Raw genomic sequence first — 27,896 nt, forward strand, 5'->3', positions numbered from 1 at the left:
CATCACTGATCATGTCTGATATGTCACTGTTTTGGTGTATTGCTATTCAACATCAGCTTTGCTAATTTCTCTATATGTGTTTCGGAACTGTCGATCTAAACCCATCATTTTATTCCAAATGTACTTCAGACAGTCTTAGCCTTCATTAATGGGCAGTAGAGAAGGAAAGTTTTCTATTTGCAAAAACTGATATTCTATTCTGTTATTTGGAATATTATAACATAGTCATAGAAACTTTCTTTGATTTTAAACTTAGTGTAGGTTGTCTGAGCTGAGTAATAGTCTTTTACCTTAGCAGGGAATAGTCAGGGAGTTCCAAAATTTTGAAAACAAAACTATCTTTTTTGATATTAGGAAGATTTGCAGCCTACAGTTAGTATTCTTCCAAAAGAAGTGTTACTTAAAACTGTTAATGAAAACACTGAGTGTTGATATATTGTTGTAAATAATTTTGCAGTCTTCAAACTTTGAACAAGTTTGGTCTGGTACAAGAAATACGTGAAACAAGGTTGCAGTACGAGTTTCCCCAGCTTCCACCTCACAGTAAAATTAACCAGACCACATTGATGATACCTTTTTTTTTTTTTTTTTTGGTAGGTAGGTTTCTCATACATATTTTTTCTTACATGAGTAGCCCCAGCTGTCCTTTTTATAGCAAGGAAATGTCATCTTTACTGTCATTCCTTTCACTGATGTGAATTCAGTATTTCAAAAGTAGATTTTTTTCCTGTCAGTCATACTGAATAGCATGTCAGTATATGTGGTGTATGCAAATAGCAAATGGAATAGAATTGGCAAGGTTTAGTATTTTGTGTAGTTTTAAATTTTAAAATTTTTTTATGTGTCAACAAAATCAGTGCTGTATCTTAATCCTGTGACTTAGTTTGCTATGTTCCCTACTAATCAAATACATTACAGGTGCCTATGCACAAATGTGTCAAATTTCCCTGTTAAGGTTTGTGCAGGAAAAATTCTGGGTCTAGTGCTTTGAGGCTGTTGAGGTTGATTTTCTTGGTTTCAGTATTTCAGCAGTGCTCTTAGTACCAACAAAGTGCTAAGAAGTCTTATTATGTTCTTATTATGTGTAATTCTTTATTTTATTTTTTACTTTAAGTATAAATTTTTAGTTAATATTTAGTTAATATTTTAACATATGAAATAAGGATAAATGCATACAAATATTTAGAGAACTGTCTTCATGTTCTGTATTATTATATGATTGTATCAATAAAATGGGTGTTTTAGTATAAGGATTTTTTTAAAGAACTAATTCTGACTTTTTTTTTTTCCTGAGGTCTTCCTTGTTGGAGGTCCTTCCTAGTTTACAGTTTCTTGATGATGAAATCTTAATCCCTCATACTTTACCCACAACTGAAAGAATCAAAGCATCAGAATTAGGAACTTTCCTGGAACTTTGTCAAGTTCAAATTGAAGAAAATATTCAACTGAAAAAGAAGGCTGCTGAATTGGAGTATGTATTTATGTGAATATAAATTGCATTCAGAATTTTTTTTATATATTGTTACTGAAGTTCTTGTTGACTTACTAATTTTACTTAGTTTTTTTTATCTGGAAATGTATTAGGATAAGAAAGAGATTAGAATCGTTGACTTCAGTGCAAAGTCTATTTTACAGGTGTTAAGTTATGAGTGCCTTGAGTTTTGTTTCTTTAAGTTTGAGAAAACAGGTGGTTCAGTTAGTAGTAGTTGAATAAATTCATATACATAACCATAGTACAGTGCTATGCAGTAATAGTAGCTTAAATCCTGAAAGCTGAATAATCATATTGTCATGATTTCTAACTTTAACTTAATCAAATCTAATTTGGCTGTTGGTGCAATATGCTCTGTTTTTCTTTCTGCATTTTTTCCTACGTGTATGTTATTCACATTCAAATAACTGCAAAAGATTTGACCTCTTTTCTCTTAAGGTAGAGAATCAGATGGATCTGTTTACAGGTCTTTATTTTGTCGTACTTGCTACCTTTATCACTATTACCGTGGTATTTGTCCATTAACTTCAGCTTAGACCATGCAAGTGGTAATTTATCACTTACACATGCTATGTTTTAATTGTTTTGTAATATCTAAATATCTCAAATTTCTCATTTCTGAACTTGGTAATATTGCATGTTTTTTTCTTTCGTAGTTCCTTTTCATTTCCTAACAGATTCACAATATCCTTATAGTCCTTTGAATATCCAAATTATGTTTTCATTTTTGAAAAGGTAGTTTTCTTGATTCTGCCAAGTACTGAACATTATCCCAGTTCAGCTGAAGTATGTGGTGTTTTACAGTGTTTTAGTCAGAACTTTGCCTTGCATACTTTGTTAGTTCAGGAAAAGTATGCACATTTTTTTCAGAATCTATCTATTTTGTGTTTGCACTGTGTTTGCAGTGCTGTTTTCTATGACAGATATAATGTCTAGGTGGCTCCTAGAAGTTATTTTTCTCCATTAAACCATCAAGATAGGTCTTCTCCACTTCTGTGATTTTTGTCTTCTGGTTTGCAGGTGGGAAGCTGATACTTCCTATTTTATTTGCCATCCTGAAATGGTGTTCTTTCTTTCCTTTTTTGTAAAAGAAAATAAAGCTCTCCTCTTTTATGGTTGGGAAAATTTTTCTGTGTCTGATATTTAGGACCTGTTTCATCACTACCCTTTTCCAGAAAAAGTGCTAATTTATACTTAGGATGTGACCTGTGAGGAAACTGTAGTAGAATCTAAGGACCTAACTTTCATATTAACTTCTGCAGAATAATATAAAATGGAAAGGAAAGATGATATTCCTAAAACTTAACAGTTTTTTTTTAATTCTGCATGAATGGATGTAAGAAAGATAAATAAGAAATTTGTTGGTCAGTCAGGCTCAGATCATCTGTTAGTTGTGAATAGTTAGTGTCTCATGCTACTTTCTGGAAGCTGACTTGTACTTCTAGCATGTTTTATCAAAGACTGGGAGCAGGACTTGGAACACACACTTACTGTGCTTGCAGATCACAAATATTCAAAGGCAATTGTTTACATGTCTGAGGGGAGGGCTGTCAGTCAGACATAGGCAAGAAGGGAGGAGAGGTCAACAGGAACCTGTAAATTCAACAAGGACAAGTGCAAAGTTCTCTACCTAGGAAGGAGGTAAAGAAAGGAGGCCTTCTGCCCACTCCCAGGCTAATTGCTGAGTGGAAGAGAGAAGGCCTTTGACTCTGTCCAAGCACTGCTCAGCAGAACATCAGTGATTTATCAATACAGTTTAAATCACAAATCTAAACCACAGCGCTATATGGGGAACTGTAATGAGAATTAATTCATTCCAGCCAGAGATAGTACAACTGGACATAAGGAAAATCCTTTTCAGGGTGGGACAGTGATGAATTGCAGTAGGCTGCCCAGAGTAGTTGTTCAGTCTTGCTTTTGGAGGTTTTCAAGACCTGACTAGATAAAGCCATGAGCAGCCTGGTCTGGTCTGAGAGTTAACCCAGCTTTGAAGCAGAAGGTTGGACTAGAGACCTCCTGAGTTTCCTTCAACTGAGAACTTTTCTATGATTCTATGTAAATTTTGTTTGAAAGAACCTGCAGATTTTTGAGAAGAACAGTAGTGGAAAGAGGTGATTATGTAAACATCTCTTGTTTCCTGAATGTATGGTTTGGGTGGAAGGAGCGCAGGGAGTGTGGAGGAGGGAGGGTTATGGATTTTTTAAGATTTTGAGAATTCATTCATGATCTTTTAAATTGGTAACTTTGACATGATTGAAGTGTCTTGTGGCAAATTTAGTCTTAAAATTAATTTCTTGTGTGTTGAGGCCATCTATCTTTTATTTTGACTGAAGTAAAATTTATGGATGACTTGAAAATGGTTGAAAACTGCAATTCATAAAAGGAACTCTAAACAACTTGTTTGTACATAAGCCTTTGCAGCATAGCTATCATATGTACATATTGCAATACTTTGAATTAATGTGACATTGCTAAAGAACAGGCCAACAATAGAGCAAACTTCTATCTGTTTCACATCTCACTAAGTTATGAGCCCCTGTAGGTGCGACCTCAAGTATGTAAGCTGCCAAAAGTAATCACTGCTTGCTTCCCTAATCTGTTTCATACACCACTGCTGCCCAGTGTATGTAAATTCTCTGTGCTGTTTCTTCCCAAAACTTCTCTGCTGTTGCCATTTAAAACTGAATTTCTCTATTCTCATAAATGTTTTCTGTCACATGATCTTCAGATGACTTGTAATGAATAATCATGTAAAAAAATAATATGACACCTGGGCTGCAGCAATTTATTTTCAGCCACCAGATGTGCAGTTGTCTGGCTAGTGGAACTTGAACTTTATAAATACTGTGTGCATATTACAGTGAAAATTACAGGAATTTCATAAATGGTATTGCAAGGAGAGAATATGTCTACAGTGATCTGTTTCATGTAGTTGTAAGGGACTTGGGTAAGCAGCAGTTGAGCATCAGTAGTGGATCAGAGCTTATTCAAGTGTCTCTGAAGTCATTAGATTTCACTCCACACTAATGCAAACAAAAGCAATAAATTCAAATAGTACACCTCATAAATTGAGGTGTATTATTTGAATATTCCACGTATTGTAATTATGAAAATCACAGTAGAGCCACAAAGGGAAAAACATAATATTAAGCAAGGTTTTAACTGGCACACAAACTAGTTAAAACGAAGGGGTCAAATATTGATTATGATTTAGCTGCAAGGGGTGAGAGAAAACTGCCATTCCTGATCAGAACTGGCTTGTTTTTTACAAACCTGTCACTTTTGCCTCTGAGAGATTTGCTGTGCTGACTTTTCCAGATTTACTGGTCCCTTCTGACAAAATAATGCTCTTTGAATAACCAGGCAGCCATTGTGTGTGTGATTGCAGTAGAAAATTCTATACAAAATGTGTCAGCTCTACAAGCAGGCCTCTGCTGCCACTTTAAATGTCTTAAGTAGCAACATTTTTGCAGATTTAAATGCCACGGAGGGCCTTTAAACATGAATAATTTTCCTTTCCTATATCTGTTAAGTCAGCCTGTGCATTGATCCTTACGCTTCCTAGGTGCTGCCAGTGGGGTTTACTCCTCCCCACTTCTACTGCTCCCTTGCCAAACACTGCATGGGAATCAAGTAGGGTTTAGTCTAAATTACACCAGGACAGCGATGGATACACTTCGTGGATTGATGTGAGCACTGAAGTGGTAACAGTCATAAATAAATTAATAAATGCCTGGCTTAAATTTCTAGATAGATTAAAATCCGATTCTAATGCTCTTATCTTTCTTCAAAGTCCCTGGAAAATGTTAGCAAAAATTGAGAAGTATCTGGTAAAAAAAAAAAACAAAAAAACCTACAGTTAGCTTTTTGCTCTTAGTATTTTTTTTGTGAAAATAATAACTTGGTCTTCAGGTTTAGGGCTGCTAGTCTAGCACATTTGTACAGTACTACAAGACTCATCCCATGTTCTTCTGGCTTATTACCCCTTTCTCCCACTGCAAAAGCTGTGCATCCTGTGTGGTTATGCTAAAATTTGCATGTGGCATAAATCACTTTCACTTGTTATGATCAAAATAAAGCCGTGGATAGCCAGGCAGTGACTGAACATGAAGAAATGTGCTGGTCAAAGCTGGAAGCCATAAAAATTTTTCTGTAGTGAGGCCATCATATTAGTGTACATTTCATTACATACTAAGCAGCCAGATACTATGGATGGTGGTGCTTCTATAGGATAATTCCATTTCTTGTTTTGTCTAGATGCCAGTTTATGCTTAAAACCTTGGTCGTATCATAACCAAGAAGTAATTCCAGATTTAGTGTAATCAGACCCATTGACTAATAATACTGGAAAAGGTCTGAAAGGCAAACAATGAATTTACATTATTGAAAATGAAATATTGTGGTATCAAAAGTCTTAATATTGTCCTATTTCTTTGTCTTCTCTCTTTCCTTGTATGTTTTTTTACCATTAAAGAAGCAAACTAGTCCTGCATATTTTCCATTACAGGAGCTTCCTTTCTGGGATTTAAGTTAGCCATCTTCTGGAGCATGTTTCTGGTGTCAAGAATGCAGTGCTGTTGAGACACTGAGAAAGCTGCAGTGCATTGATAGGATGCCTGATATCCCTGTTCATTTAAGGGAGCCACCAAGCTGACTGCCCCCTAGTACTCAGGCCCCATCATAACAGTGGTTGTCTGTGTGTTGGAGCTTTACCTTCACAGAGAACCTCAAACACAGTTACCATGCCACTTCATTGCACATAAGTCTCTGAGATATCACTTCAGCTTCCTTTTTAGTTTCTTTCAACTTAAGCCAATCTGACTGTCTAAACCGAAAAGCTACTGGTACAGAGGGCAGCCTAAAAATCCTACAAAATCAAAGTGTAGATATTGATTGCCAGGGAACGCATGGGAGAGGGTTCATGCCCACAATGACAAGATGGTATTTAGCAGCCAGTGCTTGGAAAAACTGCCCCAAAAGCAACCTCTATGAAAAAACTAAGACATGATCCCTGGCAGCCACAAAGTTACTCTCTGCCTGAATTTTCACATCCCATCAACCTCCCCACCCATTTCTGCTTGACATATTCATAGCCACTGGAAGGATGAAACAGCTGCTTGAGGTACCCCTGCACCTATTAAAGGAGAGGATTCACTGTTATGGTGGTTTATTTTTCATTCTTTCTGTTTTTCTTTTACAATGAACAAGTATAGTCAGGATATGCTTTTCATGCAAAAGTTTATTTTGCCCAATATAAAAAAATTTTGGGGGTTTCTGCCGTATTTTAATTTTCATAAACAAAATAAAGCAAAGGGAAAAAAAAGGTAGTAATGGATTTTTTATTTCTGGTTTTTGGGGTTTTTTTTTTTGTCTTCTCACCGTATTATTTTTTGTTGAAATGTACCAAATTTACTTTTTTAAATACTTGAACTAATTCAATGTATTTAACTAAAATATTTAACTAATACTATAAGTATTTTCTGTTAAAGAAATTGCTATTCTTACTATGTAGTATGTTAGATTCTTAAACAAATACACAGATTGCTTTAGATATTTTTAGGGCTTGTCATGTGTGTGGAATTAACAGCAGTAGGAGTAATGTTGTGTGGTGACAATCAAATGTACAGCTATTGCACAGGGAGTTTTGTGCTTAAGCTGTGTGGATCAATTTGGCCATTCACAGTTATCCAGTAGCACTGAAGTTGCAGTAGCACAGGAAGAGTTGGAATCTTTTCCACTCTTGTAAAAGCTGATTGATTGTATTCTTAAAAATCTAAGATGTTCTTAGTTCAACTTCACTAGAGGATATAATTATAATGGTAAAGAGTCCCCAGTAAAACCTTTTATAACCTTCACCTTTTGAGAATGATGAACAGGAAGGAAAACTCCATTATTCTAACTATAATTTTAGGACCAGACTAACAAGAAAATTGATCTTCTTTCTACTTTTTGTCTTGGATTTCTGACCTAGAATTGACTTTGTACTGCTCTGAAATTAGCACCAGAATACAGATCTTTGCGTCTTTCCATATTATTAAAGGAAAATGTTTTCAGGATTCCAGAAGTACCTGCTGCCTAATAAAATGGACAAACATCATCCAAAGTACAGACAGCTGTCTGAATCTGTAACAATTAGTTCATATTTACCCTTACTTATCCTCATCATTTAGACAGTGTAACACAAAGAACTAATGAGAGCCAGACTTCACAGATTATCATTGCTTCAGTCTAGCACTTTCCCTTATGTTGATAAAAATATCTGTACTTAAATGTTTATGTTTTCCTGAATTTTCTTTAGATATCGTGGTTTGTTGGTTTGAATCTAAGTTTGGGTTTTGTTGCTTTAATTCTTATCTAAATTATAAAATGACTGTTATTTTCATATTAGCTTTCATAGTTCCCATGTGAAATTAGATTATTAAGGCAAAATTTCCTCAAATCCTCTAAAAGTTTTGGGTTCACCTGCCACTAATCACACAGAAAATTAATAGTGAAATGCGTGCCCCAATGCCTATTCAAAAAAGACTGGAAACGTTTTTTAGAAAAAGTCAGAGTAAAATAAGAAATCTGTAGGATTATATTTTAAATATGTCCAAAAATGACAAATTCTGTTAAGATTTGTAAGTACTGAAACTGGATTTCCAATCACAATAATTTCTGTAAGAGTATGGAAACATGTAAGAGTACCTGAAAATAGAAGCTATTTTAGAAAATAATAGAGGGTTTGTGGGTTCTTTTCAAAGCATTCTAACAGTCAAACATGTAAAAACATTTTTGTCTTTTTTTTAATTTTTTTTTCAGAATTACCTCTTTTATTGATTCTGCACTGGCACAATGCTGGTATTTTAATCAGTTGATGAAACTTAGTATTAAACATCGATATGCACATGAGTATGGTGAACTAAACATTACTGACAGAGATGGACCAGAAGCACTTCAAAATCATTTAAGGCAAACATCCACTGGCTGCCTACAGGAAAATAACCTCTTTATCATGGGTGTGACAGAAAATAAACAGGTCTTGTTGGATCCTTCCAAAAGATGGATTACTACAGCCGATATTCAGGCCACATTCATTAACTCCTCCGTACCTGTGCACCAAAAGGAAAACAGAGGAGATCAGAGAGTGAAGCAGAAGAGCACTGAATCTTGTATTAATTACAGTGGGGAGAGCAAAGGCACCAATAACATGTCAGGCCAACTCACACTGCAGCAGTCAGTGATAGTACCAAGTGATTTGGGAAGAAATCTCCAGCACTTGGGGAATGATACAGAAAGGTAAGACGGATGTCAGGTTGCTTTCAAATAGATTGTACAGATATACAATAGTAGTAAGGATTTCGTGTTTAAAACAGGCACAGAACTTTTAAGATAAAATTTTTAAGCTTATTAGACAGCGAAGAGTTATATTAAGGTTTTGCACACTAGGCTTCCATATTAACAATTAAGAATCCTTTGTAGTATTCTCCCAGTTGGTATATTAGGATGTATATATTTATTTACTTCAAATAATGTTAAGACACCAATTCAATGACATATACAGAGTTAGGAATGCAAATGCTGAATGTTTTGCAGAAACTTCGGAGGAGATTAACTAAAAACTGTAAGTGTAAGGCTTTTTTGCCAAATTATTCATTAAATATTCAAGATTCATCTATGTAGACTTTTACAGTCAGTACTGTTAGAAGGCAAGAGGAAAAATTGGTTAAATCCACCATCCTACTCCCTTGATTTAGGCCAGCCTCTTGCTGTTGTGATGACTGAAGAGCTAATGGCCTGCCCTGCTTTTGGTACTCCTCCAACATGCTTTAACCTGCTTATTAAAATGTAGAGGCAGGGGTGAGAGGCCAGTTCACCTTGTTCTGTGGCCCCAAATTTTCTCCTGCTTGAAACAGACTGGTTTTTTACCTCTTTGGAATGTACTTGCTGCTGATTTGTATGGTTCTGGATGTACAGTCAGGGGAAACAGAAGCTGAATTTTTTGCGCTACATCGTCAAGAATTGAGTTAAAATTTCATAAGAATTCAGTTTCAAAAACAGATATCTTGAGAACACTGTGAAATGCAAGCATGGTATATGTGCTTCTTTGAGCTGTTTAGACTTGCAGTAAAAAGGAAACAGGGCTTAGTAGGTACTTAAAAAAACTAATAATTTGTCATAAAATTTATGATTAAGGAAGACCATGCAATTCATGATCACCTCTCAGCAAATTGAAAGCAAGAATAAAATAATCTATTGCAGAAGACAAATACTTCAAAAAAATTTTGAAATAGTTCATTTAGTTTTTAGTTAATCTTTTAAATGACTTCTGTCAGTGTGTTTTTGGAAAGTACTCTTCAAAATAGAATGCAAACCATTTTTTGTGTTGTCTTGACCTCTGAGGTATAGATAGTAAAGTCATAATGCAGAGCTGATGTTATACTTTTTCTCAATCAATATAAATTAGTTGAACATATATTTAGAAGTCTGAATAACTGAACAGATCTAAATAGGCTGTATATAATGCTTGTTAAAAAATGAGCAAATTAGAAAATGTACACATACAACCAATGGTCAGTACTTTAAAGAGTAAAAGCAGGCAAAAGGTGAAATTGCACTTTCTTTGTTTTTTCTGCCTGCTCCATTGGAAATATCAGTCTCATGCAGTTTTCAGTATTTATCCCTCTTTAGTGCTTGCTGTTTGTTTCTTTGGGGTTTTTTATTGAGTTTTCTTTCAATTTTTTTATATGGTCTGTGGAAATAAGTAGACCCCTCCAGTAGTTTGTTCAATCATTGTTTAATGACTTCTGCTCCTAATCCTTCCCTTGAGGATTCTTCCTCTACAGTGATTATATATGGAACAGCTCAGCAGAGATTAGTCCTTAGATAATTGGGTTCCAGAGGTTAAGTGATATGAATATCCTCCAGTGTTTCTGAACATACATGTCACATCTGGATTGTAATTGCTTGTTTAGTGGCAAGCTTTTAATTTGTCTCAAAGCACAGTGCTATGTTTTATGGCTGAAGTTTGGCAGATATGATAATCCAGTTGTATTGGTGAGGCTCTGTGAGTCATAAAAGTATTTATTTCTCCATGAGACTACATATGGCAGCATCCTTGATCCAGTCCTTTTGGCGACGGTGCCATGCTCAGAGGAAAAATGGCTGCAGCACACAGATTCATCACTTCATAGAACCTTTGAGACAGAAACATGAAGCTGCCACAGTAATCCAGGTTGGTTTATGGTGTTCTCTTTATTTATTTTGTAAGTCTAATAAGAAAAAAATCTTACTGATTTTGTGTACTTGTAATCTTCTATGTATTTTTGTTATTATTTTATTAATAGTTTCATAATAAAACATCTTTGTTGCATTTATTCAGCATAAGCTTTATGTTTCTAAAAGAGACACATCTTAACAAAGTTTTATAGAAACATAAAAGCATTTTCCCTTTTTTCACCAAGTATTTCCCTGAAATATTTTTACTTGATTTAATTCTAATATTGTGCTTAAGAGATACTGTGCCTGTGTTCTTACAGGGATATGTCTATGCTATGAAACTGATAGATGCCGTGTAACTAATATGTCATGTCTGGTATCTCTGCGACTAACTAATCTTCCTGTCTTTTCTATCCTACCTATCCATGTCTTTCCTTCTCTTCCCATCTCCAAAACCCAGGACTGCTTTATGTGTATTGTCCTTGGGAATGGACCATGGCCTAGGCTGACCGGTGGTAGATACTGAGCTAAAAACATTAACAGAATGGATTACTACCTGCAAGAGTTGAAGTCCATACCTTGACTCTCTTTAGTTTGGTAACCAGATATAGTATTTGCCTGCCAAGCTGCCATGGTTCATGGGGTTTTCTTCTACATTTTGAAGCAAATCAACCCTGTTGTTTCCATATTTCAAGTTAACTTGGAAACTTTCCATAGTGGAAGTCTTATACAAAAATTTCAAAAGTGACAAAGTGATTTCGAGGCAAAAATTTGTTATTGGAGTATAATATGTAGCTAGCATATTAACAATTGATTCCCATAAACTTATTTAATCAGCTTTTTACTTACTTATGTATTTGACCTCTACTGTATATTAAAGTGGTGAGTTTAACAAATGTATATAGTAATTAATATATGCTTCCTTTTATTTGTTTCAAGCATGATAATTCCCGAAGTGAGTATGAAAATAAAAGTCTTTTATTATTTATCTTCTGTGCATATTAAAGATTTTCAGATCTCTCATACATCCATCATTACATCCACTTTTTCTAAATAAAATTTTAGTCTGTTTATCCTCTTTTCTCATTACTCTGTAATTATTTTTTGTCCCTCTCTGAACTTTGCCATGATATGTTACATCCTTTTTTAAAGAAGCAACAAGAGCTGAATTCCATAGGCAGATATAGAATGAGTTTGTGCAGTAAGAAAATTTTTATCTTGTTTCTTAAAACCTACAAAAATGTGATTTTTCTTTTTGATCATGGCTAAGCACTGACCTGGTGTTTTCATAGATCTGTGTTAGCAGCTGCCTTACATTTTAGCCTTCTGCATTTATAATTAGGATTGCTTTTCTCCTTTGAATCTGTAAAAACTGTCTTTGTTGAATGAAATGTATTTATCATTTGATCACTCAGTAATACCAGGATATTTTATCTGGATGCTTATGAAGGCCTGTAGGAAAAAACAACAATGAAATTATAAGAAAGCAGCTCTAAAACATTTAATCATTTTATCATAATCAGGAATTATGTGTGTAAAATAGCAACATTTTAATAGTGTTTGTGGTTAGACAAACTTTTTCTAAAAATTAGTAGTCTAAATGTTAAGCCAGAATATGAGATTTACCTTTGCTATTTTAGTGCTTTCGTTGCAGAGTCATTAAAGATGTACAAAACCACTTCTTTCACGACAGTGAGAATTTTTTGCATGGTGTTTTAAACACTTGGGGCATCTTGAATTCTGATGATGTCAAATACTGACTTGGAGGAAAATTCCTGTCCTGAATGTAGTTTTCCTAATTCCATCTATCTCATTTTGATCTCTGAAATGTTTTTGCTGGATATGATTCTATGCTTGGCATGTGTTCCTAATACCCTTGCTCATTTTCCAGTATTTTAATTCCTCATGTGCTCCTTTTTCTTAGAGATGATTATGCTTGCTGGTAATATTTTTTTTTTTAAAGATCTTAGACAGTTAAGAAAGAGTGACTGACCTAGGTCAATTACATGAGATGTCTCCAAGAATAGCTACTTGCAAACTATAAGACATTTAGTACAACTGTATTTTTATTCTTAGTAATTTGAAAGTTGACACTCAGGTTTTTCTTATGTAGCCTTTCCTTTCAGTTTATAATAGTCCCTGAAGGAATTGTCAAATAATTAATTAGTTGACCCAGGTTTGTAGTTGAGGGAGTTGCAGGATTCCTTTCTGCTTACTTGTGGAGAGCCTCTTGAGTACTCTAAGCTTTAGACATATGCTGGCATTTAATTTGTCTTGTAGTTTTAAATGTCACATAAAGTTCAAAAAACAGATCATTGAGCTATTAAACAAAGGCCCAAGATGTTTTATCTTCCTAATGGGATAACTTGGAGAATCTGGATTTTGGGTTGATCTATGGCTATGTATAACATGCTTTAAATTTTTTGTTTAGGCATTTTGGAAGGGTTTTCTTTTGCGAAAGAAACTGGCCAGTGCTCTTGCACATGCTAAAGGTGATGCAGTGGAGGATGAATATGAAGAAATAAATGTGGATGCTTTCACGTTTTCTGAAGTAAGCACAGTAATTAGCATTAAATCTTCACTATCCTTCTTAAGCAATCATGTAGGTGTTGGAAATAAAAGAAATTGAAAGTACTACCAAGGCTAAAATTAACATGTTGGATGTCCAGAAATAAAGAAGTATTTATTATATATAGCTGATTTAAATGTATTTATATTGGATTAACTGCTTCCTGCTCTTGGAGATGCTCTGGTAGTTACTGTGCTATTAGTGTCACACCTATTGTAGAACCCCATATATTTTTACAGCTAATGGGCAGTCAAGTGAGAATAAGGAAACAGTTTCTTTTGTTTCAAAATTTTTATCATTTTAGTATTTTAGCAACAAGTTACAGTGTCAGTAATATTGTAATGTGTATTTTGTTCATTTTCATGATAGAATGAGAACAATAGAGAAAATACCTCAACACTGAATGTCAGCTATATTCCAGTAAGAAGAACATATCCCCAAAGCAAGACGTGAAGCAGTCTTATATGTAGAGTGCTAAAAAGATCACAGGTCTAAATACAGTAGTAATTTATGAAGTACAGTTAAATCAGAAAAAAAACCCCAAACCCCACACTTAGCAGCTCTGTAACACACAATAACCAGAAATTATTCCTACTTATTTTTACAAGCTATACAGAGTTAAAGATGCTCTTTCCATTTCAAAATGATTGAAATTGGATCAGAAGTTTCCATTCTAAGAAATAAAAGTAGGCTCCAGAAGAATTTGAGGAATAACATCACATTCAAAACTGAATTTAGCTGTACTTAGGCAAAAAATAAAAATGTCTGTTGGATCAATATTGCCGTTCAGTAAACAAGAAAAAGAATCTTTAAAGAAATTTTGTCTTTTTAGACTCAAAAGACAGTCTACATGAGAAGTTCTAGACCCAGTATGCATAGTAAGTAGTAAGGCAGCTGTTGATGACTGAACTATGTATTTGTCTGGAGAACTGCTTTCTGCCTTTTTTTTTTTTAATGCCTTCAGGTAAGGCAAAGAAAACTGACAGCAATGTGGCCATTTGAGACCTAAGAGGATGTGACTAAGATTTTTTTTCATGAACTCTTGTTTCTGAATGTGCTTATTCAGCTGCTGTGTCTTTGCAAGAGCCATTTATCAATATTCCACTGTAATTTTGCAAAGGAGATTGATGCAATAGCCCTGCTACTGGTAGAACTGGGTCCCATTTATAATCAGATGTTTGTACAGATTGTAGAGAGTTATGAAATCAATGTTGGTTGGTGCAGTGCAGTTTGCAGTTGATCAGTCTTTGGTCATCTGATATCAGGCTTCTTTTGCCAGTTCCTCCCCACCGAAAATCGCTGGGCTTTCAATGAAATTATTACCAATGAGTTGATGACTTAGAGTAATTGTATTTTTTTCGTCTCCTTTTCAGCAGCTATTTTAAGGTACACTTCCAGAATTACTGCTTTGGTAAATAGCATGCAAAAGGTTTGAGGCAGAAGTCCCAAGAATCATTTGGTAGACGGGAAACGTGTGTGTGTAAACATAGAGATCTGGCTTAAATTTTAGGAGTTTTTCCATTTTAATTTGAAATACATATACAAAACAGTTTCATTAGTTGATGTTCTCTGATCCCTGGCTTCTTTCTAAAATAATAAAAAGCAGAACGTTGAAGATTTTATTTCTTCACACAGGAAGGAAGTATCTGTTCATATATTAAAAAAGGAAAATATCCTGTTTTGAATTACTCAGCCAGTAGGCCAGAGTCTTGCATACTGTAATTCAGTTGAGCCATTCTTGTTTCTTTCTGTCTGGCCTAAATACCCCTGTCATGTTTGGGTTTTGGGTTCTTTTAATTGCTTAACTGAAAACTACATAGACAATTTTGTTCCATCTGTCTGTCAACAGGACAATCACATTTGGGCAGGTGTTACTGAGGCCAGGGAGAAAAGGAAGAGGTGGAGAAGGCAGGAAAAAGAAACCCTGCTCATTTCAGAGGGATTTGTACTGTATCACCCTCTGGTGTTGCCACACATTTCTTTTCTTTTTTTTTTTTTTCACTCCAAATTATTATTTTTGTCAGGAATGAAATAAAACATGGGTTTAGGGAGAATTTCTCAGGAAGTATTTAGATTCAGATGATGACAGGTGAACCATGAGCTGACATTTTAATTTGTGCAGCAAGCTCAAAGGCTGAGCTACAGACTGATTTCAAATAAGTTACTCAAGCCCTTAGCTTCTTGTGATGAAAAATATAACATCTCTTTTCTACAGAGCAGTGTATATGACAAATTTACAATGTATATGTGTATGAAGGATATTCTTTTTTCAGTGAGTGATTATTTCAATGTTCAACATGGGTGACCGTAGCTAGAATTATACCCTGCAATATTTGTTATACTTTTTTCTTTTCTTTTTCTTTATTTTCAAGTGTATATCTTGCCTGTGCTGAAGAGTTTGATTGTGGAGATGTGTGGTGTAGCTATACTGGTCATGCACTCTGCTGTTTCTAGCACAGACTAGCTACTCAGTGCTAGGTTGCCTCTTTCCATGTGTCTGTAGCTATTTCATTCTCTGCAGTTGGGTAATACCAAATCATGTGGACTTCCTACTTCTGGAGAAAGAAGCAGCAGAATCTTGGAACAGTCTATACTTCCTATTCCTTCCTTTCTGGTCTCAGTGTTTCATAGCAAAGTGCTGAAGCAGAGCCAAATAATGACACATGGTATCAGTGGCTATCTGTTGTGTCTCAAACAAGTGTGTAGGGAGGAGTACGTATTGCTGGGCTAAGAGATTCCATATGCTAGGGTTTGAAGGAAGAGAAAAATATTTGGACACCATTTTGTACTGCAGATTTCACTGTTGCATAGGGTGAGTGAAATGAGAGAGAAGGGCAGAAAAACCTTCCCTTATTGCAGACTGGTACAAATGTATTAAATCTTGTCTAAAAGATTTTTTAATAGTTCCCTACTTTGTGTTGTGGTCATTGTTTAGGTTTTTCTTATACTGTTATGTAGATTTCAGTCACTATTATTTTATTCACTATTATCTAACATTCTACAAAATCACTACTGTGCAAGCACTTATTTAAACCACTTATCGCAGTGCACTAAGTCATTAGGCATCAGTCCTCATGAAAAAAAAATGTTTAATATCTTCATTATAAACTCAGTGTACCCAGTGTTCCATGGAAGGTGAGGCTGTGAAACAGCATGGAGGAAAATGCTAATCTCTGACAAAGATCTTCATTTATGCCCATTGAACAATAGTATATTTTTACTACAAGTTTAACATGGAAAATTGATTGTATGGGATTGGGCTAGAGAAATTGCCTTTATCTTTCTAACAATAGCATGAATAGTAATCATTTCACCTGAACCATTGCTGATACCTTCTTTTATTCATATCAGCTCCCATACCTTGCCTAAGACATTGAGAGGCAGTAGTGTTTTGTGTCTGTTTGATTGTGCAATGTCAAACAGGCTGTCCCAGATGACATGAAAGATCTGGCCAACAGATGTTCCAGAAAGTATGAGCCTGGTATTTAGTGATATCTTCACATCTTTCATGTGGACTTTGGAGAATTCCAGCCTACATGCTCCAAAAGGCTGATCTTAAGGCAACCTTTCATCAGCAGTCCTTCCATGTAGCAAACGATCTACAAGGCAGAGCTCACTTTACCTCTGGTGGATGAAATCTGACAGCACATTTGTTTGACACAGCTCTTACTTTCTGTACCATCTAAATATCAGTATTGTTATTTTCTTGATGTAAGTATGATGTGAGCGAAATGCAAGAGGTTTAAACTTGCCAAGTTGTCAGAAAGCTGAATAAATTGAATATGATGAGTTTTAGACAATTCTTTACCGTGAGCAATGACCACTGAATAAATTATTTTTTCCAACACTGAATAAACATATGGACACAACTTATTCTCATCAAGAGAAGAATTAATATTGATGATTACATGGCACACAAAGTACTCTTTTTTTAAAAACTTCATTTTTAATTTAATTTAAATCACTCTAATCATACTTTTTCAAAAAGAAACTCACTTTGTAAGTTGCAACCAAGTTAAAAAGAAATTAGTCACAGCTTTGTTCATCAAAGGAGATAACACTGTTGCCCTGAGACAGTGTTGGGTTTTTTTCTGAGCTTGATGATGCAGATTTTTTTAATTCCAGTTATTTTGACAGCTTTTGAAATAATTGTCCAGGAGTTTCCTTCTCATTTTTTTTGCATATCCACACTCAGACACATGGTCATTCCTAATTTTTTCTTGCCTTCCACAGCAGGTAGGTAGCGGTTTCCTTTTTTTCTCATTTTTTCTTTTCTGGGGGGTGGGAAGAACAAGAACTACCTCATGTATGCTAACTCTTAATAAGTAAACAGTAATTGGAACAACAATTTCCTCCTGTCTCCCATCTTTAGTATTCTTATCACATGTCTTAACTAGACCCATATGATGTGTTTTGTTTTCTTTTCTGATAATCCTTCATAATGTGGTTTGTCTCAGACTGGGAGCTTATGATTGTGAGCTCATGACAGTGATTGCTGTTTTCTCACTAGCGCCAGGAAATAAGTGTAGCCCGTGGATTAGAAGGTCCCCATAACATTTCTTATATCTTGACACTCTTATATATGTCTAGCTCCTGTAATTGCTTGTAAATGTCAGGTCAGCATCCAGCTTTTCTGTATTGTATGCTGCAAAGAATATGATCCTTTTTTCATCAAATTTCATTGAAGTTACAGTGTTGTAGAAAAGCAAAAAAGTTGAAAATTTCCTAAGATCCATGCCCTTCTTTTACAAAGGAGAAAAAACCTCTCTCCTAAGCAATGTATTAGAGGACCAATCTTTTTTCCATGAGTATTTATCAATAATCTCTTGATATGTTCCTGTTACTTCAGCTGCTGTGTTAGTGAATTGTGTGCTATTCACAGTCTGTCGCGTCAGCAGATGCATAAAACTGCCCCTTTCAGCACTGCTGCTCATCTCATTTTCTAGTTGTCTCATACATATTCTGGTCATAGAAGGAGATTGTTGCAGCCAGTAGCTGAAAAAATAAACACTACCACGGGTACTAAAGCCTGTCACTAACACTCCAGCTTCACAGCTCATGCAGAACGTGCTCTGGTTGCTTTCTGGCCTTCTACCATGAGATCTGAGTTCTTCCTACCATCTGAAATGGTGTTAATTTTTAAACAGAACCTATCTTCATGGCTTGTTTCTATCCAGTTCTTGGTTAAATAGCCAGATTCAAACAAATGCTTCCCAAAGGAAAGCCTTCTAGTGATACATGGCCCTACTGATATAATTTGGAGCCTGTATGTAGCAAATGGTACAGTATTTTTCTAAATTACATTTAGCTTCTATGTCATACCAAAGTACAGTGATATCATGAATTATACTTCCTAGTCTTATTCTTTAAAGACAAAGTCAAGCAACAAAATTGAATAAGCAAGGCATGCAATGGAAAAATGTATCAAAGTGAAAAAAGCTTTAGTTCTTTGATGTGTCTACTCACTGCTGTAGCCTCAAAAGAAAGCTGTTCTAAGCCAAAAGCATCATTATAAATGGAAGCAATAATACAGTCCTAAGTTCTCAATGAGTACATCTGTCTCTGGAGTCTCTTGAAAGCTGAGCTAAGGCTCTCTAATAATTGAATATATCTTCCCTAAGTTCTTTATTTTTGTGTGATCTTGAAATGGATGTTTTGGTATTGATATAGGTTGTGCTTAAAATATCTAGTTAAATGTCTAATATTTAGTATGTCCAGATACATTGACTTCCATTAAAAAAGATTTTTTAGTACTCTCTGTGTACAAATTCCAGGAGCTAACTATTTGATTTGTGAGAATATGTGCTCTGTGAGAAACAACCATTGATGCAGTGAATATTGTTATTGAGTTAAATTGCAGTTCTTAATGGAGGAACCAAAGAGGAACATGAGATGTCAGCTTCTCTCCTCATCCACATTTAAATCTCTACATGTCTCTTTTTGCCTGGAGCTTGAAATCCTTTTGGTTTAGAATAAGGCAGATGTTATCCAATTGCAGCACAGCTCAACTCCCTTGAACATATGCAAGTCCAAGGGAACAGATAGGATGCATCCAAGGGGGTTCAACAAGCTGCCTGATGTCATTTTGAGGTCATTCTCTATCATCTTTCAAAGATCAGAGCAACTGGGGAGGTTACTGGTGACTGGAAAAGAGAAGGCATCACACCCATCTTCAGAAAATTCAGGAAAAGCCTGGGAACTAGAAGCTATCAACATTATCTCACTTTCTGGGAATGCTTGGAGTAAGTGCATTCAGAAGCCGTTTCTACACCCATTAAAGAAGGTGATTGTGGGAATCCAGCACAGGTTTACCCAGGGCTGGTCACCTTCCTTGTTTTCTGTCCTGAGGTGACTGGCACTATGAATAAGGGGAGTGCAATGCATATTGCATGCCTTTATTTTAACAAGGCTGTTGACTGTCTCCAGTCTTATTTCCAAAATTTATTTAGGTACAGGCTGGAAAAGTAGACAGTAAGGTCACTGGCAAATTGACTGCACTGCCAGGCTCAAATAGTTTTGTGTTGCAAAATCCAACCTGTGGACAGTAATTCATGGCACCCATCATGCATGGTAGGGGGACCAAACTAGTAAAACATGCAATTAGCAGCCTGTATGATGGAACAGAATGCAATCTCAAGTGTGCAGATGGCACTGTATTGAGGGCACTGGTTGCTGTGCTGGAGGATCAGGGTGTTCTTTAGAGCAGCCTGTGCAGGCTAGATAAACAGGCTGACCAGAGCCTTAGAATGCTCAACAACAGCAAGTTCAAAGTCCAATGTATGGGCAATACTGTTGGCTAGGGTCTGGCTTTGTAGGAAGCAGTCCCACAGAAAAGGATCTGCGGTCATAATGGACTTCACATGCAATTGTTTAGTTTCTAACAGTGTAAACAAAGAATGGTAAAAATAACTCAAACACCTCATATGCTATAATACTATCTTAGTTTAGCTAAAAACCTTTTAACATTGTCTAGTTTGCCCTTGAATAGAGTGGCCTAAGAAATCCTAAATGCTAAATACTGTCCTAGTACTCACTCTTTTTTTTTTTTTTTTGCATTAAAAATACTTAAAAACCTAATTTTTATATGGAAATAGCAGTAGCTATTGATAATTTCATAAATCAGGAAAACTTCCCAAAGAATCAGCTTCTGAAGCTCTTGAACTTTCCAACGAGTATCATTACATGTCCCAAAAGATTTAAGGTGTTGAGAATACAGGTATGAATGATCAAATTTAAACTTGGAGATTCATTTGTGGATAATTTATTTCATATAGAAGAGACACTACTAGAGACATATAAGGAGGATAGGATAAGTAAAGCTGAGAGATGATTTAGACATACTTCTTTAGAATTAGGCATTTTGTAGTGTAATTAGAGGTCTGCTAACATAAATTTCAAAAAAATCTGTGTTTGTAACTTAGCCCTTCTTTGCTCTTCAGCTTCCAAATCCCTTTGTGTTCTTGCTTCTAGAATAAGGACTTTTAAGCAAAAAGGAAAAGTTGCCTTGAAATTGAATGAAATCTCTCATGTAACATGAACTTTGAAACATGTTAAAGGTTAAATGACTGTAAACTTGTAACTAGTCTATTTTTTATTACCCTGTGCTTCTGCATGACTTCTCTTCTTTGCACAAAATTGCAAGCTGAAGCACAGCTGCCTTTTCTACTGTGTTTTAATATTCATTACCTAAGCTTAATAGAACATTTTAAGTTATGAGCCTTCAAAGTGGTGTATTCTTTGAATGCACAGTACTTAAGGAGTAGGGTTGAGGGGTTCCATGTCTGTTTTGGTTAAGTTTTCAATTAATTTCCCCTTGAAAGTTTTGTTTATTTTTTTCCATGGAAGTAGAAAAATTTGGGAAAAGGTTCATAGAGATATAACAGCAAAAACTTGTGTCATGTGCCAGAGTCAGAGAGGGGAAGTTCTGAAGGTTCTTGTCATTTTAATGGGGAAAGACTGTATCTGGGGTCTTAGACCCATTTTGAGGGGTGGCCTGAAGGTTCCAGGAGCTTGATATTTATTGAGATGGGAGGAGGTTTATATCTCAAAAGATTTTTGAAGTATGTATTTCTGATGCTTACTTGAACCATGTCTAACCTCTGAAGTTGAGGTTGCCATTTACCCATCTGTATTTTTGATTCCTATATTCAAAGAAAGGACAAAAAGCTCCCTTTGAGCATTGCCAGGCTTAAGACAAAAATGCATTTTTAGAAAAGTTTAGGTCACATAGGTCATGGATGACTGACATGAAGTACAATAAGATTCAGACTTTTGGATAATTAATTATGTATGTAGACATTCAACTTCTTGGATGAAAGCTTTTGTGGTCCTTGAAATTTTCATTGTTCATTTACTTTTCCACAATAAATTCTTTTCATAATTTTATTCACATTTGTGTAGAGCAAACACATCATAGGTACATGTATTAAATACAAATATAAGTATATGCATTAGAATTTTAGAGAATAGCTAGTTTTCTAAGCCTATTAAACAGTTAGGAAAAACTACATTTGCAGGTGACATTCCGTAATAAAATTTTCTTAGATGTTTTTATTAACAGAATGTGATTTTTCCGGTAATCATCAGTATCTCCTTCTTAAAAATGGACAACTGTCCTTGTCTTCTAATTTTCCTACAAGAATGTGCCCTAATAATTAACCAGTTTTTGTAAGTCTGTAAAATCTCTTGGGATCAATTAATCATTGCAACGTTTCTCTGGAATTCGTGTGATACTCACTGCTTTTTTTTGGCTTGAAACTTTGTTTGGTTTTAGCAGTCATAAGAATGCAGCTGTACCCAGATTTCTTTTCTAATGTATATATATTGTCTTATATAAAAACAGGGTTGAAAAAGAAGCATTGCCAAAGGTTAAAATAACCTTTATTAGGGTGCTAACCTATTTATCTTCAGCACATAAAATACGTGAAAAATACTGGAAGACAAACTCAGAGAAAAGGACTGTTTCTCCTACTCCTTGCAGTTCAGAGATATATTTTCTGTAAAGTGTGTATCCACTAAACTATCTAATAAGAAAGATTTTTTTTTTAATAATATTGTTCAATTCATTTACATATAAATTTAAAATGGCAGAGTTTAGACTGAATTTTTGTAGTACTGGAAGTGGAATAATAATGCAGCTGATAGAAGATTCAGTTAGGGATGTTCATATCTGAAATTTTCTTCACTTTGGAAGTTATTTATAAAGTCTGGGTTTGAACTGATGTTCAACTTCCTAACATTGAACTAAGCTTTACACATGAACTTGAGTTTCACAGAAAAGCTAGTCCATAGAGTAATCTGATTCCTCAAAGGACTGGATGAAAGAAAAGGCTAAATACACAAATATATTCAGATCTTTAATTTCAAAGGAAGTTTTCAATCACAGTCTATCAACAATATACAAAGGAGCATAGAAAAGTGATCTGGTTCTTCCATAGGTTTCAGCTATAAGAGCTAAAATTTTGTGATTTCTTAAGAAATTTGTTAAAATTTATTTAGGATTTTAGAGAACAAATTCCCAGCAACTTCTCAGGCCTTGGCAGACATGAAGTTAAGTTTAAAAAGAAATTAAATATGTTGTCCTGGACTAGCATGATATTTAAATAAAATATCTTACAGAGTGAAATATGTTTGCCAGGAACCGAGAAAGTTACAGCTTTCTGCCAGATGAAAGACAGTTCAGTGGGCTGGCTGTGAGTATTCAGATGGTGAAGCTTCAGCATATGATTCTTGTGCCTCACCATGCCCCCCCTCCCCCAGGTATTCAACCTACAGGATATTTAGCACCAGGAAAAGTAGTTCATGTAGAATGTATTGCCCCAAAAGAATTTTTGTCAGCTTATTTGAAATAGTTACAGAATGATGTTGAAGGTTCTGCTTTTCATTTGTCTTAGTTTTGAAATTTTTTATTGTCTTTTAGTGAACAAGATTTTAACTGCACTTTTCAAATATACTCACTGAAAACTGAAGTCAAGGATATCAACAGCCTGAAGAACTTCATTCAAATTTGTATTCTATAGAGAAGACTAATGGAAAGATCCATTCTGATTTGTTTATTTATTCTAATTATGTATTATTCTTATTGAAAACAAATTGGCATGTGGAGAGGGCAGACACTTTGTAAAATCTGGTTGAAAAAGGATCATTCCGCCTAAGGATGACACTAATGGCCTGCCTCACAGAGGGGAGCAGAAGTACAGAAATACAGTAAAACATGGATAAAACCAGGCAGGTGAACTGGATGAAGGGTGAATCTTTTTTTAAAAGCAGAGAATTCCACCCACTATTTCTATGAAATTGTAATGTGGAAATACTGTTTCTAGTAGAAGATCCTTTTCATTATTCCCCTGCCATTCTTCCTGTTATGCTGTAATGATCAGGAGCCAGTCATTACTATGAGTTCACAGTGTGTTTTGGATGTTAGTTTTTTTCTGCTTGTCTATATTCTGATGGGTAATTTACTTGTTTTTATCTTAAAATATCATATAAATAAATGTACTACATAAAGAGAAATTTTAAAAAATTTCTGACTAAACAATTACTGTCCTGAAAACAGTGAATGAGTTGATGAGGAACTCAGAGAAGTAATGAAAGAGGCATAAAGAGTTTGTTTTCCCTAATTTTCATAGATAGTTCCACAGTTTTCTTGGGTGATTCTGAGGTCCAGCATGTTTGGAAACCTGGGTTAGCTTCAGCTCCCATGGCATCCAACATGCTGCCCTTTTGAAGTTAATCTGCACTGCTTCAGCAGTTACGTCCTATGAGTGGTGTACATGATTTGCATTCTTTCTAGTTTGACATAGAGATGACATGGCAAACACACTGACTAGATACCTATATTTGTCATTAGAAATTAGATTACTGTTTTAAGGTGACGAATGTTTCCCTAGATTTTAGCAGAAAGTCCTTAAACCACCAGTTTCCAAGGTCTGAAAGAATATGCTAAAGGAAGGATTGTCCTCATCATGTCTGGTGTTTTTCATCCTTTCCATAAGCAACCAATGCTGAGCTCTTCTGGAAGCAGAGTACTGTTGTAGGTGGATATTTGGTCTGACCAGAACAGGGTTGCTGGATGTCAAACGCTGGTCTTTCTTTTCAGTCTGTATCATTAATGTCTTTTTGCATCCTCTGCTTCAATCCATCGTACAGTTTCAGGAATTGGTTTGGTTTCTATTATACTCTTGTGATCCTCCTTGATCTCAGAGAGATGAAAGGCAATAAGTGATGGCATTATTCACAGTTTGGACAGTTACTTGTAGAAGTGCTTCAAAGCTGACTGTAGGTTTGACACTGTCCTGAGAACTATTTTTTTGTTCATGGTATAAATATGACTCAGAACAGCCCTAATTACATGTATTGTCATGATATATTATGAAAGATTGTTTAGCTCCAGAATGTAATCCAGAGTATATAAAAGATGCCTAGGATTAGGTTGTGTAAATAATGTTTGCACTTAAACTTGACTTTTCAGCAGCTTATTCAGACCCAATTAAAGTTAGCAGAACCATTCTCACTCACTTTGCTGCTTTTAGGATTGAATTCTGTTTCTGATACTACAGAAGTTTAATGCTTGTTGTAGTCATTATATTTTGCAAAGGAAGCAATAGAGTAAATACTTGAAAAATTAAGCAATGACAAAATTAAAAAGGCTACATATAATATGCCAGGAAAAATAATCCCCAAGCCTCCAGAGTTTATTAATGAGCTGAAAAATCAAAGGAGGGACTCTTTGAGTAGAAGTAGTCTCTCAAAGCATAAAAAATGCATTATGAATTAGTATAAAAAGTTCTTGATCCTAATGGATAAATGGAAACAGCTAATAAGATGAAAGTTTTATTATAAAAATTCAGAAAGAAAACCCCAACCTGAAACAGATTCATACCTCCTTCTTGGAGAGTGATATCATGGATAATTGTATTTGGTTAAAAATTAAAAAATCAATTTCAAACAGGTTAACAAAAAAAATAGATGTAACAAAAAATAGAAAGGTCTATGTATGTTTTGTGTGCTGGTGAAGCTTGAAACTTAGAGTAATTAATATGATCTTTTTGAAACAAACACTAGAAATAAAGCATGGAGGATTAAAAAAGCATAAAAGATATCTTCAGATGAACTAATATGTGTTAAATCAACTGAATGTGATTTACACATATGTATAAAACCACACTGTATACACTAGTATTTAGGAAATTCCTTTATTTTGCTTTAGAAATTAATAGAAATATAGTATGCCTGTAGCTGTTTATGTAGACCATTGAATCAAAAACTGTCATTTTATTTGCTTTGTAATTCATCTCAGATTGTTGGTTTTTTCTTTTACTGAACAATATCAGCACAAACAGATCTAGATTTTACTCTTAGGTGTTGGTAAATCTGTCATAAACTTTTCATTAGGACTGCTTATAGGGAGGGTATGGACAGAAGTTTCTTGAGCTTAGTGCTGTGAAAATGTCCAGGAAAAACATAGTGGAAAGGCATATTTGAAAATCAATTAGGTGTTTATTTTTGTGGACAAAGCAAACATCATTGTGGTATATTTTTATTGTATGCTGTAAATTCAGAGGAGTACCAGATGTGCTTAATGATAAATCACTTTTTTAATTGTCTTGTGTATTTATACCTTAGATTCATACTTTTGTATTTTTATTGATATTTTTTTTCAACTCATAGGACACTGAAATACATTTTATAGCCTACAGAAGAAATAAAAACACTAGTAATATTAAGTTAATTAATGGCAAACACTGGGCTAGGAAAATATTAGTGAGAAAAGTTTCAACATAGATATTAAGAGTAAAGAACTTTAATTGGATTATGGTACAACTATAAAGCAAAAGGATTCAATCAGTGTACTGCTAAGTGATTCTTGTCCCAAAAAATTGGCTACACCTTTGGAGTGTTATTTTTCATGGGGATTTTTGTTTCGGTTTGGCTCTTTGTTTGTTTGTTAAGTGGGGGGGGAGGGATTGTTTTTTGGTTTTTGTGTTTGGTTTGGTTTGGCTTGGTTTGGTTTTTTTCTGTTACATACTATTTCATCAGAGAGGTATAAATTCAAATAGCTAGCATGCAGGCTTGGCCTGAAATCTGACATTAGAGCTTGGCTAATATTCACTGCTACTGTAAGACATTTAAGTACTCAGGTAAATAATGGACACATCATTGTATACACCATTTAAGTTGATTGACATTTAAATTGTACAAGAATTGGAAAGCTACCTCTCTCCTACCTGTATTGATTCTTTTGCAAATAGAGGGGGAAAAAATTATGTCCAAAATTTGCTATTTTCATATACCTGTATCTACCAGCACTGTTGACTGGATTGTATGCCTAGACTTGGAAAATAAGTGAAAAATTCTCATCTAAAAAGCTAAAAATATGATTTTCATAGTGCGATTAAGAAGTGAATTTAAAGAGCACAAGGAGGAATAGTCTTTCTTTTCACTGAAAGTTTTTAATCAGGTGTTACACCTTTTCATAGCTTTTCTTTTTGACCATTCTGCCCATAGCCCCCATGCAGTTGTAAAACTAGAGGTTTTGTGGCTTTGTCTCTGCTGAGAGACAAACTGACTAACTGAGAAACTGACTAACTTGTCAGTCTTCTATGTTCAAATGGTACCAATTTCACATATTTAATTGATCACCTTAGGGATTTGATTTACTGCAGTCTGCTTTCTGGAATAGATTTTTTTTTTTTAACGAAGATTGTGTGAATTAACCCCTCAGTGGTTATCATCATTAGTAATCACATCACTGAGGAGAGATAAATTAGTGGGTTGTCGATTACTGTGAAAGTTAAAGAATGTGATATATTTTATTTGTTGCTCACCTTTGCAGTTTACTTACATAGTTTTCTTAATATATACAACTACTTGAGAGAGGAGGTGTGATGAAGTGGATAATGTTATATATTTATCATGAATTGAAATGTTGAGGAGAGGAGGAGTGGTAAAGAGACATTACCTGTTAATAACAAAAGCATAGAGTTTTATCGAATGAAGGAATGAAACCCAAAACATACTGTAATCAAATAATAGAGAATTCCAGAAGCAGGGAATAAATCAGATGTAGGAATTCATCCCTTTTAAGACATGAAAATAAAATAGAGAATCATTGTATTTCAAGGCTTGGTCAGAATGGAAGCAGAAATAGTGATCTTAGAGACACCACATTGTGTGACCAGTACCTGAAGTAACCTGGAGTTACAAAAGTAACCTTTCAAAAAACCTGGAATATGATTGTTTTGTCTCTCAGAATTTCAAAGGGCTTGGAAGATCTTCTTGTTTACCAATCTAAGGCTGTATAAAGTCCTGTTTACACAAACTACACAGTAAGGTATCCAAACCTAGGAGAATTCCTCAAGGTCAGAAATCAGAACAATCTGAAATATTTTATCAACAGTAGAAAGGTAGTCCAGTTTTATAAATCAGACATTTTCAAAAGAATGAACCCCAGGCTCTTTGCTGTTGAAATAAGAAGAACCTGCATGACTGAGCCCTGTAAGTCAAGCCAAATTCTTCAGCGGTATTTACTTACTTTGTGGGAGTGATTTGCTTCTCTCACTTACCAGAATATATTGAAAGAATATGTAGTAAAAAACCTCAAGGACCTATAAGAAAAGCAAGTCATATACAGGTTAG

At 34.9% G+C, this 27,896-nt stretch overlaps 1 protein-coding gene across 7 annotated transcripts in view; it reads left to right on the forward strand.

The window, feature by feature from the left end:
• Window positions 1-27,896, forward strand: part of LRRIQ1 (leucine rich repeats and IQ motif containing 1) — a 102,472-nt gene that overhangs the window by 23,550 nt on the left and 51,026 nt on the right. For 5 of the 7 annotated variants that reach the window (XM_085045998.1, XM_085045989.1, XM_085046003.1 and 2 more), the window contains exons 15-18: window positions 1,295-1,471; window positions 8,294-8,770; window positions 10,571-10,706; window positions 13,122-13,241. In XM_085045998.1, coding sequence (XP_084902124.1) covers window positions 1,295-1,471; window positions 8,294-8,770; window positions 10,571-10,706; window positions 13,122-13,241 — 910 coding nt within the window. The remainder of the gene's footprint in view (window positions 1-1,294; window positions 1,472-8,293; window positions 8,771-10,570; window positions 10,707-13,121; window positions 13,242-27,896) is intronic. The other 2 variants (XM_085046007.1, XM_085046008.1) reach the window with 1 other exon arrangement.

This window comes from Lichenostomus cassidix, chromosome 1Aa (genome assembly GCF_008360975.1).
Source record: "Lichenostomus cassidix isolate B80296 chromosome 1Aa, HeHo_3.0, whole genome shotgun sequence".
NCBI lineage: Eukaryota > Metazoa > Chordata > Aves > Passeriformes > Meliphagidae > Lichenostomus > Lichenostomus cassidix.